Source organism: Physella acuta, unplaced genomic scaffold (assembly GCF_028476545.2).
Source record: "Physella acuta isolate Inbredline_101_S28 unplaced genomic scaffold, ASM2847654v3 ptg000844l, whole genome shotgun sequence".
In the NCBI taxonomy this organism is placed as follows: Eukaryota; Metazoa; Mollusca; class Gastropoda; family Physidae; genus Physella; species Physella acuta.
Window position 1 is genome coordinate 126,520 of NW_026732361.1, and position 14,966 is coordinate 141,485.

The 14,966-nt window shown below is 39.6% G+C and overlaps 2 protein-coding genes across 7 annotated transcripts in view; one reads left to right on the plus strand and one right to left on the minus strand.

Annotated features, from left to right (window-relative positions):
• The window catches only part of LOC131951993 (uncharacterized), a 37,060-nt gene extending 29,457 nt beyond the window's left edge, over nt 1-7,603 (plus strand). For both annotated transcript variants that reach the window (XM_059314471.1, XM_059314472.1), the window contains exons 4-5: nt 4,037-4,078; nt 4,346-7,603. In XM_059314471.1, coding sequence (XP_059170454.1) covers nt 4,037-4,078; nt 4,346-4,387 — 84 coding nt within the window. In that variant the 3' untranslated portion in view covers nt 4,388-7,603. The remainder of the gene's footprint in view (nt 1-4,036; nt 4,079-4,345) is intronic.
• Nucleotides 7,604-8,810: 1,207 nt separating this feature from the next.
• The window catches only part of LOC131951995 (beta-1,4-glucuronyltransferase 1), a 111,886-nt gene continuing 105,730 nt past the window's right edge, over nt 8,811-14,966 (minus strand). For 4 of the 5 annotated variants that reach the window (XM_059314478.1, XM_059314476.1, XM_059314479.1 and 1 more), the window contains exon 3: nt 8,811-11,440. In XM_059314478.1, the coding sequence (XP_059170461.1) occupies nt 11,249-11,440 (192 nt within the window). In that variant the 3' untranslated portion in view covers nt 8,811-11,248. The remainder of the gene's footprint in view (nt 11,441-14,966) is intronic. The other variant, XM_059314480.1, reaches the window with a different exon arrangement.

Here is a 14,966-nt window from a genome sequence, read left to right on the forward strand (position 1 = left end):
TTCGTCTGCCATTCTCCTCATTATCTTTCTCTCCCGACTCTTGTGGGTTTTTTTTTCAACATTTCTTTTTATTGCTACATTGATGTTGCACTTTCTACATATCAACAACTTAAAATATTTTTTTATATTGATAGCGTGTGCTTTCTATATCAACAACTTAAAATATTTTTTATGTTGATAGCGTGTGCTTTCTATATCAACAACTTAAAATATTTTTTATGTTGATAGCGTGTACATCCTAGTACTAAAAAAAAGTGTCCACACAAAGAGATGAATCTGTTAACGGTTGTCACTCATCCGTGACATGAATTCAGTCGCTTGGCTGCCAGCAGAAATTGGTCCACGTTTCTTTAGGCGAGCATTCACGCGTGACCGCTCCAGTAGCTGCACACAATATAGCGATGCGCCGCGTCCGTGTCGTCGTCGCCCCCTCTCCCCCCAGCTGGCATGAATATCTCCGTGCACGATTTGCCTTGACTGTATCCGTGGGGCGCATATTGTCAGCCCTACGGAGGCCTGCACAAATCTTGTAACTTGAGCTTTGTACTGATCAGCTCAGAGCTAAGGAGCTGCGCTTTTTTTTTTATTTGGCCGGCTCTACATTTCATAATTGTGCTCAGATATTATGCGTGTATTTAACAAAAGTGAATTTTAAAGCCTAACTCAACAATCCAAAATATAAGCCGCTAGTCAGTCAGTCATTCACTCATCAGTATAGGTGCTTCATTCGTCGGTATAAACACTTGCATTTGGTCAGCTTGGTATCTGTATCTGCTAATTTTATGCTGGAATCTTTATTGAGTGTCGATGTTTCCTGATTAAACAATTGCAAAATAATAAAATGTATTTGGAACTCCAACAAAAATACATATCGTGTTCTCTAATTAAACTTTGTTTAATGTATTTTGATGCCTTCTATATTTTAAAACAAAGTTTGAGTTGTAACTTCTAATGTAGGCTCAACCCATGAATATACAACGTCTCCCTAAGCCAGTTTATATGTTAGTTTATACCTGCAGTATGTTATAGGAATGCTCTCGTCAATTATTTCAGTATCTAGGTTTATTATGGGCAATACACAACAGGGCTTTTGTTGTTTTAACCCAGGTGACAACCCTGGCGTCATTAAACGAGGTACTGACACTGACAGATTGTGTCGATTGGGAGGTTGGTTTATTTATAGATTCCTGGCTGGGGGTTAAACATTGAACATTTCTTGAGTGTGGTTTAACTGTGCCTTGTGTTGAACCCATGTTGCTCTATAGTTTGTTTTGTGGGTACGGTGATGCTAGTTATGGTTTGGTTTGCGAATAACTTTGGGACGGGCGGATGTGAAAACATGGAGAAAGTAGAGGTACATGCTTGGTGATGTAGACGGCTTTAGGTTGGGTGTCTTGGGGATTGGGGTGATAGCAACCCCATACCGACTGGGGTGATAGCAACCCCATACCGACTGGGGTGATAGCAACCCCATACTGCCTGGGGTGATAGCGATCCCATACCGACTGGGGTGATAGCGATCCCATACCGACTGGGGTGATAGCGATCCCATACCGACTGGGGTGATAGCGATCCTATACCGACTGGGGTGATAGCAACCCATACCGACTGGGGTGATAGCGATCCCATACCGACTGGGGTGATAGCGATCCTAAACCGACTGGGGTGATAGCGATCCCATACCGACTGGGGTGATAGCGATCCCATACCGACTGGGGTGATAGCAACCCCATACCGACTGGGGTGATAGCAACCCCATACTGCCTGGGGTGATAGCGATCCCATACCGACTGGGGTGATAGCGATCCCATACCGACTGGGGTGATAGCGATCCCATACCGACTGGGGTGATAGCGATCCTATACCGACTGGGGTGATAGCAACCCATACCGACTGGGGTGATAGCGATCCCATACCGACTGGGGTGATAGCGATCCTAAACCGACTGGGGTGATAGCGATCCCATACCGACTGGGGTGATAGCGATCCCATACCGACTGGGGTGATAGCGATCCTAAACCGACTGGGGTGATAGCGATCCCATACCGACTGGGGTGATAGCAACCCGTACTGACTGGGTGATAGCGATCCCATACCGACTGGGGTGATAGCGATCCCATATCGACTGGGGTGATAGCAACCCATACCGACTGGGGTGATAGCGATCCCATATCGACTGGGGTGATAGCGATCCCATACCGACTGGGGTGATAGTGACCCACAACTCTAGTCTAAAAGACTCGTCAAAAGACATAGGTCGAGCTTGTCTTTGTGGATGCACACAAGACAAACCTGGACCAAACGTGGGAAGTTGTTGTTCCCTAGACAGCTGCTCATGAAATATGTACCTTCTTCTAGCTCTAGAAGTGTTGTATTGATTCTGCTCCTACAAGCTATCCCACATGCTTCTGATACAAATCTAAGCCAACGAAGCCTCTGATAGGAATCTCTCTTAGCTTGTAACCCGAGCATTGGATTGGGGCTATGGAATACTATAGGCCTAGGTCTTACATTGTCGTAGTCGACCGAGTGGCATGATTTAATTATAGGATTAGTGCATTAGTGTTTGATGAGGACAGACAGTCTTCATGTCAACATACAGCGCCACAATGCTGCTACTGCCCACTACGACACTGGGCAGTATACTCAGCTATTTAGATGATTAGACATTACGATAGATTCCCATGTTATAAGCTGACGTCTTCGGCATCAGGTTATTCTGGCTTGGTATGTCAGCATACATCTGGTGAAACGGAACATTTTGTTCTGCCGCCGTGGTTGCTTGTGTTGCCTGGTCCAACATGCGACGTGCTGGTCAACAGGTCCGTGTTGGACTATCACGTGAGCAAATGTTGGCCAGACAGGTTCTCAAACAGGACATGTAGGCGGTACACTGTCACGTGACGTTACTGTGGTGGCTCCGTGTAACATGGTGTTGTTATAGGACCATGTAACATGGTGTTGTTATAGGACCATCTTATAGGACCATGTAACATGGTGTTGTTATAGGACCATGTTATAGGACCATGTAACATGGTGTTGTTATAGGACCATGTTATAGGACCATGTAATATGGTGTTGTTATAGGACCATGTAACATGGTGTTGTTATAGGACCATGTTATAGGACCATGTAACATGGTGTTGTTATAGGACCATGTTATAGGACCATGTAACATGGTGTTGTTATAGGACCATGTAACATGGTGTTGTTATAGGACCATGTAACATGGTGTTGTTATAGGACCATGTAACATGACGTTATTATAGGACCATGTAACATGGTGTTATTATAGGACCATGTAACATGATGTTACTATAGGATCTTGTGACGTTACTTTAGGACTGTGTCACATGACTTTACCATCGAATCTACCCATCAGCTGGTGGCAACAATGACCTTTCAATGAACTGGCCGTTTATCTCCTACCACCTGACATATTTTTTTTTTAAAATACCGTAAGAAAAACGCGCTACACATGAGCTTTGATGGTGGACTAAGGGTGTCATGTTAGCATTGTCACATCGGCTCTTTTGTACCTCATCAGTAAATCAAACATAGCCGCACGTATACCGCACGTATACCAACCGTGTACGTGTAGGGGACCGTTTGATGACTGAAGCGCGGCAGGTGACAGTTGTACAATTTTATTCATTAAAAAACATTTTAATCAGTTAGAGCTGAGCTGAAACATTTTTTTTTAACTTCAAATGTTGGAGACATGTTACACATCAGTAGTTTTATAATTACGGCATTAGAGTGCTGATTTACAGAAACGTTCTTTTTGTAGAACCTAAAGGCTGATTTCTCTTGTACTTGTAGTGTATCACTAGTGGCCATTAGTACAGTCAGCTGTCAATCCACACGGGGCATTCAATAAGGCATAGTTAAACTGGTGGTTAATACAGCTCCTGATCCACCTTCACACCTCCCCTGCCTGTTCTAGACAATTCTCTAGCCCAACAAGTGGAAAGGGTGATGTCATGGTTGCATTAGTTCCATGTTCTAAAGTTGTTTTTTTTTTCAACTATTTCAGATGCAGTTGCAGAATGCTAAGCAGCCCCCAGAGGAAGTAAATGTAAGTCAGATGTCAACAGCCACTCAAATACAAACCACCACACCACTGCCAACAACCACTCAAATACAAACCACCACATCTCTATCAACACTCTCCCCTACACACATACGAACCCTCACATCACTATCAACATCCCACATACAAACCCTCACATACAAATCCTATCATAACTTTTTAAAAACTCCTTTATATATGCTAAAATCTTGTGTTCTGCTTGTGTGAAGTCTAGTCTTGTCCCAACATCAACCCAACCTACTTTCTCCCCAGAAATTTGTAGATGAGCTGTTGATACGAGCCAAGACCTTATAGCAAGCTGTGCTGTGGTACACCCCTGGTGTCTGGAAGTGCTCTGGTCTGCTCCTGATATACCTACATGTACATACACCTAGTGACTGTAGCAGAAGCCTGAAACTTCTGGAACTCTGAACAAACTTGTCTGGCAGCCAGTGATTTAAAAAAAAAATTTGACCCTTGTTTACATTTGGTAGCCTACATGTGCATGAGAAATATTTCTGTGTGTTTTAGTCAAGGGTCAGATGGTTGGTATACATATATAACCCTCAGCTGTTTCAAGTGAAACTTGTATTTCTGCATGCGCTTCAGTATTGAGCCCTGCTTTGATGGTGGACCAGCTGTAATGGACAATGGCATTCTTAATGATGTGGATATAAATATATGTAACATTTCACTCATTTAGTCATATTGGCTGATTTATGTAATATATGTATGTCTTTCTTTAGTTTGTTGATTTTGTAAAAAAAAAAAAAAAAACCTCTTTGCTAATAGGTTCATTTCTAGATGGCACTGTGACCATTGATATTAATCATTGACGTCTGCTAGTTGATTTATGTCACTGACATTGTCAGCTGCTGGTTGATGTTTGTCACAGTGACCATCAACATTTAGCTACCCCAGGACCAGGCTGTTCTAACTCCATTTTTACATTTTTTTGTGGATTTATTCACCATTTGGTTCTTAACCAGCTTAAACCTACCATGATACAAACCTACTATGATACAAACCTACCATGATATCATAATAGAAAAAAAATTGTTACTCATATCTCCTACCATTATTACACCAGTAAAGTACCCCTTCGAACTTATAGATGCAGGTGAAGTAGAGTTCACCTGTTTCCGTGACTACACCACGTGTAGGGATAGTGTGTTCATCACAATGCTCAGCCGTCCTTACTTTTCCTAACAACTTCAGGTACTTATTGACTTGAGCCCGTTTACCAAGTTCTTAATATAAAACATGAAGTAAAACAGAACTATGAAGTCTGGTGAAACATTTATAAAAACTTTGAGTTAGAACTGTCTGGTTCTGTGTAAGCTATTTGTCACCTTTAACTGCTGACAGATGATCACAGACATCTTGGTGACAACTGCTTTTTGATGTTTGTTGAGCTAAAGCAATCCCTGACACTACTGACACAATTGAGCAATCACTGTTTTGTTGACTGACTCAACACTTATGCTGGGTTTTATTTATTAACTCTCTATCTCTGTTGTGTATAATTCAGTTCCCTCAATTTTTCTATTGGTTGGCTGCTTACCGTGTTGTGTAGAAGATGGTCGTTGTTTTGTTGGTCTACTGTCAAAGATTTTTGTAGGTTGATGTATTATCATACCTGTTTGTCTTTACATTGTTAGCATATATTTAATAGACATGTTGAATGAAAGGTTTTTTTTAATTGTTACGCTTTTAATATTGGAATCTTACAATTAGTCTTGTGTGAGTTTAATCTCTTTATAATTGTATTTAATCAGTGCTAGAGAGATTATGGTGAGATGGTTACCAGAGTAATCCTAGCTAGTACTGGACTAGACCAAACATTTCTGATAGCATTGTATCACACACACACACACACACACACAGTCCTGTATGATACAACACATATACACACAGTACAACACACACAGTCATGTATGGTACATAACACAGAGTAATGTACTGTACATCACACAAAACTGGGTGCACACATGCAGACAACACAACACAGAGACTATCATTGAAACATAACCACCCCCATTTTGCTCTCTCTCTCTACTGTGTGTTACTGTTGAATGTTTCAATGATGAGTAGATTATTCTAACATTACTAACAACCTGACATTTCTGTTTAGCCTTGGCTCTCATCTAGAATGGAGCTGCTGTGAATCCATCTGATGGAGACTGTTGGTTTGGTGTAGTTTTTGTGGTGTCTTCAGCCACGGATGACCCTTAATTCTATTTAAGGGATATAATTTTACCTCACTAGCTGTGACAATCTCTTTTGCATTTTGTGTCTAACATAAGTTGTTTGAAAAGTTTGCCGTCAAATTGTTTAAGGTTCATGCTTGGAAAAGGCAGCTGATAACGTCTATTGCGGATCCAGTCTTTAGACTGTTTGTGTCAGGTTTGTTAGGATTAAATGAGCCAGGTGTTTACATGTGGCATGGAATAACATACTTTTATATATACCTTTTCAAAAGACAAATTATGAATTAAATTCATTGCTGCTATAAAGTTTATGCTTAGATCTGTTGGTTTTATTTAAATCCAATAGTTGCTGGTTCTTTTATTTAACTGAGGTAAAAGCCTCAAATATGTATATTCTGATGTATGTCTATGTCTGTTCTCTAATATTTTTTTTTTGACAAGCAAGTGCCAAACTGGTCAATTCTTAATTTAAAATAAAAGGGTGAGTGTAGGTGCAGTAGAGTTGGTTGTATTGCCTCCATGGACTTGTGTCACTAAAATGCATATCATAAGTGTAGGTGACTTGAATGTTTCGGAGATCTAGCAGCTGAAGCTTGATGTGAAGATGGTGGCTAGTCAGAGTACTTGAATATGGGTGTCGTATAAGTTTTAGAGTGAAGAATTAGTGTACAATTTCTTGCTAAAATAATTGAGATGAATGTAGCACACACATTTTTAAATTCTACTTTAGCAGTAGCCATTTCATATATTAACTTGTATGGGATCACTAACCTCAGGTTGCTAAGGTAGTTGCTTGGACTAGTTCAACCTGGTCTAGCTGCCATTTTTGACTCACTGTCAGCAACATAAACTTCTTATTCAATCAATAAAAAGAATTATTTCCTTGTTCACCATGGAGCAGCTAGAAAAAGATCTAGATTACTACAGCCCTCTCTTATCAAACTTCTCAGAAGTTGGCCTAAACTGCCAGTGCCACTTCCTTGTTGAGGAATGCTTTTATCTGCTGCCCTAGTAGATCCTGGTTCTGGGATTGTTTCTGTTGACACGCCCATAGAAGGTGTGTACTAGTTTAGCGTGCCACCTGCCAGTAGCAGGTGTTGGAGCATTGGAACCATTCACTTTCTCAGTCCATGCCATGGTTAGGTGACCTCGCACTCATATTTTAGATGATTCACTGGGTGGTGCACATTAGTTAACAACTTTTGTTGTCAGTTGTTTTAGTGAGCTGATAGGGTATAGCAGATGTTTGTTTTCTGATAGATGAAATATCAGCAAAGAACAAACTGAAGGTTCTACTGTAGGGCCGGGGGGGGGGGGGGGGGGGGGGAAGTCACCTATAATAGTTCAAATTTTCCCTTTATACTGCTGGGGTAAATGCTTTAGCTGACTGGTCCATTGGCATTATCGCCTTTCAATTACTGATGTCCCTACACCTAACTGCATGACTCAGCTAAATAATTGTGCAAATATTTTTGTGTGTTTTTCCTAGCTTTCATTCCATTTGTTTCTTTCAGACATCTTTCTCTCTGCCCCCCCCCCCCCCTTTCCCCAATAAAAATAGTAAAAAGTATTAAGTATTAATTAGAAAGTTATTACCTTAATCTGTGAGTAAAATGTCTGAAAGAAACCCTAATTCCAATATCTGAGTGATATTATTAAGGTGTTGAGTGTTTAATTCCTGACATTGTTCTATCTCACTGATTCCATGCATTGCCTCTATACTGCTGCTTGTAAGTGACCTTGCTGGAAGAATGCTTGATCTACCTTGTTCTTCTTCACATTCTTGTCTTGGTGGCATCTAGATTTAAATGATTCAGTCCACAAACTACTGGAGGAGATATGTTTTAACATTAAATTGTAAGCAGTTGTATTACTTGTATGTAGAAGTATGGATTATGTTTTCATGTACGTAGTGTTGAGGCAGCGTATGGTGGTTATGCCAGGTATTTCAGCATATTACCAGTTGTCTTGTGTAGACAAGATCTATTAGGACAAATTTGAACCTGTCAGCAATACATTTTGATCAATACATTATATATAGGACTGCTGTTGAAAAAGTAGATTTGAAGCCATTCAATTGTTTTAGACATTGTGCATGTGGATCACCTGTTGATGTCCAATGGCAGCCTGACATGAATGATGGTGTTTGTAGTTGTGAATGAGTTTCTTTTCCTTTGTAATGTATATATCTGTCTTTGTTATTTTGTTGTGAATCAAATCCAAATGTAAAGAAAACTTTGTACAATGTAATCTTATCTTTGTTAAATGGAAGTAAAAAAAAAGTTTGACACTTTGCTTGGTTTATTTCTTAAATTATTTTTATCTTTTTTTTAAAATTTCTTACATTATTTTCTTGTTTTATACTTGTATTAAGAAAGTTCATTTTTAGAATGTATGGTGTTTAAAGACCTTAATTAATGGAACATAAATTAGTTTCTCACGACTTACAAAAGGGAAGGGGGAATAACTGTGTTTAATGGCTTACAATGTAAAAACAACATAGTTGCCTCCCCTTTTTACGTGTTTAATCTTACTTTCATAAGTAAAGCATAGGGTACAAAAGATGTTAATTTTGAAGATTTTTTTTTAATATATAGATCATGTTTAACCACAAAATCATTACAACTAAAAAGTCATTTTTGTTACACAAATTATTCAATAGAGATATTAGAAATACATTGTCAAAAATGAGAAAGTCATCGTAATATATATATATAGATAAAGTCTGTAAAACTATTGGAAAACCACAGCAACAGTCAAGTAATTCAAAACTTTGCACAATAATCATATCTTACAGGTATAAAAGAAAATGCGAAGCATATCAAACACGCGAACATTTTTATGATGTATTCTGGAATTTTCATTAGGATAGATTCGCTATACAAGTCTATAACAATATTCTAAGGGAGATTATCAGAATATTATTTTTATAAATATGGTATGTTAAGTTGTTTCCCTTGGTGTGGGTTTTTTTTTCTTTGGTCTAATTCTAATACAATAGTTAATCCAGTTTTAATATTGTCAATTAAAATGCACTCACCTTTTCAAGTTCACATGAGTGTGTCGGTGGGTGTATGGTTGACAGGAGATGATTTGATCATAAAGACACTGTGTAATGAATTGTATAATAGAAACATGTGTTGATGGTCTAATGTAGTATTCATACATCACACCCAGATCTGACAGTCCTAGATCACAGACTTCTTTGCTGTGTCTGCACTTTGGCTGACCCATACACCTGATAGCCAGGAATAACACAATATAACAAATATGATCAAAGTCATATTTCATCTGCATGTTTAAAAACAGCTAGATGAGAAATATTTTAATTTAATTACAGAGCTGTTTTCTAATTAATGCACCAACACATTTTAACTAACCTGGACAAAATGTTAAGACAGTAAAGAAAAGGGATTTGAACCATACGCTAAGAGAACACCCTGCTAGAAAAGTAATGTATTTATATAGTGCTGCAAACAAGGGGACGCAATCTACTAGAAAAAAATCTACTTTAATTAAACGTGATTATCTACCTTAAATATTGTTCAGACTGAAATGGTAAGCACATTATAATAATGAAATAAGATTATTTTTTTAAATGTTGATTTTTTATTTGTATTTTAATATCTGAGGGCAGTACTCTGTTGTTAAAATATGTGGAAGTGTTACATTTCTATTTATAAATATATATTTAACTGTGGGTTTAAACTGATAGATGACTTTGACCACCAAATAATGACAAATGCTGACTTCTACCTTCATGTGGCTACCAGGTGTATTCAGCACTTCAAACAGCTTCAAAAACCCAAAAGAAAAACAGGAAAAAAATGGGATTTCAAAACCTTAAAAAAATAAATGTTGCAAACATGCTAGTAGAGAAGTCTGGAAATAACTCACATGCACACACAGTTCAAACAGAGATACAGTAAATAGCTGTTAACATCATAGCTGCAGCCAATAGCTATAAACACATACATTATAGCTGCAGCCAATAGATGCTAACTTACACACATAACTACAGCCAATAGCTGAACACACACATCATAGCTGCAGCCAATAGATGTTAACTTAAAAACATCATAGCTATATCCAAGCTGTAGCCAATAGTTGTCAGTTTTAAAAAAAAAACTTTTAAAATAAATAATTAGTCTGTAGACGTACACTAGAAGGATGTGGACGCCAGACTTTTGAGCAGAACGATCTAATGGTCGAGGACCGAACATGGGTACAATGTGTTTAGACTTCTCCAACAGAGCAAACACAGAGCCGTGTGGAGATTCCTGGTCGGTGTCGCTGTTAGGGTTGGGCTCGGGTCATGGTTAGGGTACCACACCCACCACGGGTCATGGCCAGGGTACCACACCCACCACGGGTCATGGCTAGGGTACCACACCCACCACGTGTCATGGCTAGGGTACCACACCCACCACGGGTCATGGCCAGGGTACCACACCCACCACGGGTCATGGCCAGGGTACCACACCCACCACTTAACAGTCATATCTGAGGGCATTATGAAGTTTTACATTGTAAACTACCGTCTCTAGAAAATCGCACTCCGGAAGTGAACTTTGACCTGCAATCACTACCGTTCTTTTTTCCACTTTTGGCCTAAGGTCAAGTGACGTCACATTGAAGTGGGTTAATAAGTGTCTGTTGTGGCTCCATATCTGGTTGCACAATCGAGTTCAACAGGTCAGGTCAGTGCTGAGGTACAAAGACCTGACAACTTTATCGAAAGTAAACGTCAAGTCCATCAACAATTGCGAGTCAGTTTCAACACTAACCGACCAATCACGCAACTCAAGGAAGATGAAATACGTCACTCTGGGGGAAATGATGTGCAGTCGGCAAGTAGGCAAACATCAGGCAATCCCACAGTAGGCAAACATCAGGCAATCCCACAGTAGGCAAACATTAGGCAATCGCACAGAAGGCACACACAGAGAGCAGACGATCGTCACGGCTAACACTTCCGGTCGCCCGCCGGGTACTTGACCTTGAGCTCGTCCTTGAACTTCCGGTACAGCAGTCGGTTCCGGTCGTTCTCTTTGTCTTTCTGCGCGTGGAACTTGTCCTTTACCTTGAAGCCCTTGTGAACCAGGAAGGCGTTGTCCAGCACGTGGAAGATGAAGCCTGCTAGGTGCATCTCACACACCTGAAGATAGAAAACACAAATATAAGCCTGCTAGGTGCATCTCACACACCTGAAGATAGAAAACATAAATATAACCCTGCTATGTGCATCTCACACACCTGAAGATAGAAAACACAAATATAAGCCTGCCATGTGCATCTCACACACCTGAAGATAGAAAACACAAATATAAGCCTGCTATGTGCATCTCACACACCTGAAGATAGAAAACACAAATATAAGCCTGCTATGTGCATCTCACACACCTGAAGATAGAAAACACAAATATAAGCCTGCTATGTGCATCTCACACACCTGAAGATAGAAAACACAAATATAAGCCTGCTATGTGCATCTCACACACCTGAAGATAGAAAACACAAATATAAGCCTGCTATGTGCATCTCACACACCTGAAGATAGAAAACACAATGTTAACTGTTAAATTACTCAGTTTTAAAACAGTCGTTTTTATTTTTTTTAAAATAAAACATTCAATTAAAGCACCAAATAAAAAGAATAAGAAAATATAAGTGAAAGCAATAGAAACAGGACAATCAAATGTCATTGAAAACACTAGAAACAGGACAATCAAATGTCATTGAAACACTAGAAACAGGACAATCAAATGTCATTGAAACACTAGAAACAGGACAATCAAATGTCATTGAAACACTAGAAACAGGACATCAAATATCATTGAAAACACTAGAAACAGGACATCAAATATCATTGAAAACACTAGAAACAGGACATCAAATGTCATTGAAAACAATAGAAACAGGACATCAAATATCATGGAAAACACTAGAAACAGGACAAGAAAATGTCATTGAAAACACTAGAAACAAGACATCAAATGTCATGGAAAACAATAGAAACAGGACAATCAAATGTCATTGAAAACACTAGAAACAGGACAATCAAATGTCATTGAAAACACTAGAAACAGGACAATAAAATGTCATTGAAAACACTAGAAACAGGACATCAAATGTCATTGAAAACACTAGAAACAGGACATCAAATGTCATTGAAAACACTAGAAACAGGACATCAAATGTCATTGAAAACACTAGAAACAGGACAAGAAAAGCTGAGAATCTGTGTCGGCAGAGTTACAAGTCAAACAAGCCAGTAAGCAGCTTGTCATTAAGGTTCCTTAATTACTCATTAGGCAGCTTTGGCAAAAAAAGTGCAAGCGTTTGAAGAAGGAGGGGGGGGGGGGGATCAGAAGGTTTTTTGACAAGCAGATGAAAGACGGGATGAGGAAGGGGGGAGGGGCGGAACTTTAGGACACGTCATGTTAGTATAAGCTTCTTTTACAATAGAGTATGATGGGACAAACGTCTGACACTGTCACTGCCACTGGTCTGACACTGTCACTGCCACTTTTGACAGTGTCCCTACTCTGACTATAGCTTGAGGTGACACACAGCTATAGCATAAGGTCAAGATGAACGCACCAGACAGTTAAATCTTGAGTTACGCAATGGCCACTGGGTACCTCATAACGGAAAAGAAGCGTGTTGTGATAAAATACAGTGTCCGGGAACAAGGGAGGCGATCACCGTGTCAGTGGATGAAAGGCGTCATACGGCAATAAGTTGGTCAAAGTAACGCTGACAGTGTCAATTGTTATACGTGACAGTTTGTCAAGTGTCACAACGGGGAGGTGGGGGTGGGGTATGCTGCCAATATACAAGTGTACTGGGTACCTCTGCACATGACGACCCTCCCCCCCCCCACCACTATCAGCACAAAATGATCCATCGCTTCCCCCTTATACCCCCTCCCCTTCCCCCGCCTCCAATGTTGAACTTGGCACCCCACATAGAACGGTCCACGATCTTACAGCAGAACTAAACCCATCCGTGGTAGGGTGGATGATAACGTCTTACAGGTAGATACAATATAACAGGTGGGATAGTCATGACGATTAGGTCGATGTAATATAACAGGTAGGATAGTCATGACGACTAGGTCGATACAATGTTACAGGTGGGATAGTCATGACGGTTAGGTGAATATAATGGTGAAATAATTAGATGATTATAGAGGTAACAATTATATTATAAAGGGGACATGATTAAGTGATTATCGAGAGGGAGGACACTGAGTTATATTATTATATAAGGTAAGACGATTAACTGATTCTAAAGGTGACACGATTAACTGGTTCTAAAGGTGACACGATTAACTGATTCTAAAGGTGACACGATTAACTGATTCTAAAGGTGAGACGATTAACTGATTCTAAAGGTGAGACGATTAACTGATTATAAAGGTGACACGATTAACTCATTCTAAAGGTGAGACGATTAACTGATTATAAAGGTGAGACGATTAACTGATTATAAAGGTGACACGATTAACTGATTATAAAGGTGAGACGATTAACTGATTATAAAGGTGACACGATTAACTGATTCTAAAGGTGACACGATTAACTGATTCTAAAGGTGAGACGATTAACTGATTCTAAAGGTGAGACGATTAACTGATTATAAAGGTGACACGATTAACTCATTCTAAAGGTGAGACGATTAACTGATTCTAAAGGTGAGACGATTAACTGATTCTAAAGGTGACACGATTAACTGGTTCTAAAGGTGACACGATTAACTGATTCTAAAGGTGACACGATTAACTGATTCTAAAGGTGAGACGATTAACTGATTCTAAAGGTGAGACGATTAACTGATTATAAAGGTGACACGATTAACTCATTCTAAAGGTGAGACGATTAACTGATTATAAAGGTGAGACGATTAACTGATTATAAAGGTGACACGATTAACTGATTATAAAGGTGAGACGATTAACTGATTATAAAGGTGACACGATTAACTGATTCTAAAGGTGACACGATTAACTGATTCTAAAGGTGAGACGATTAACTGATTCTAAAGGTGAGACGATTAACTGATTATAAAGGTGACACGATTAACTCATTCTAAAGGTGAGACGATTAACTGATTCTAAAGGTGAGACGATTAACTGATTATAAAGGTGACACGATTAACTGATTATAAAGGTGAGACGATTAACTGATTCTAAAGGTGAGACGATTAGATGATTCAAAAGGTGCGACGATTAACTGATTATATAGGTGAGACGATTAACTGATTATAAAAGTGACACGATAAAGTGATTCTAAAGGTGACACTATTCAGTTACTACAAAGTGCAGGCGCATACATTGATCACTGCATCAACTGATGAGATGTCGGCGAGCAGATCAATTGCTGACTGGTAACGATTGATTGATTGACTGATCGATTGGTTGATCCAATTATCGCCATCGATCTCTTGCATCATCAAATTACGAACCATGCGGGGGCAGATGAAAACAAAACCTCCTGGTACACATATCAGCGTGTGGTGGCCTGGTCGGACGCTGGAGCGTTTGACTACCAGCCCGAACGTCTCGAGTTCGGATCACGGTTCGTGTCTGTAAGACGTCCCTGAGTCCACCCAGCTCTGATGGGTTCCTGATTTACGGTAGGGGAAGTAGAGGCGGCTGAACAAAGTGCTGGCCACAGAAT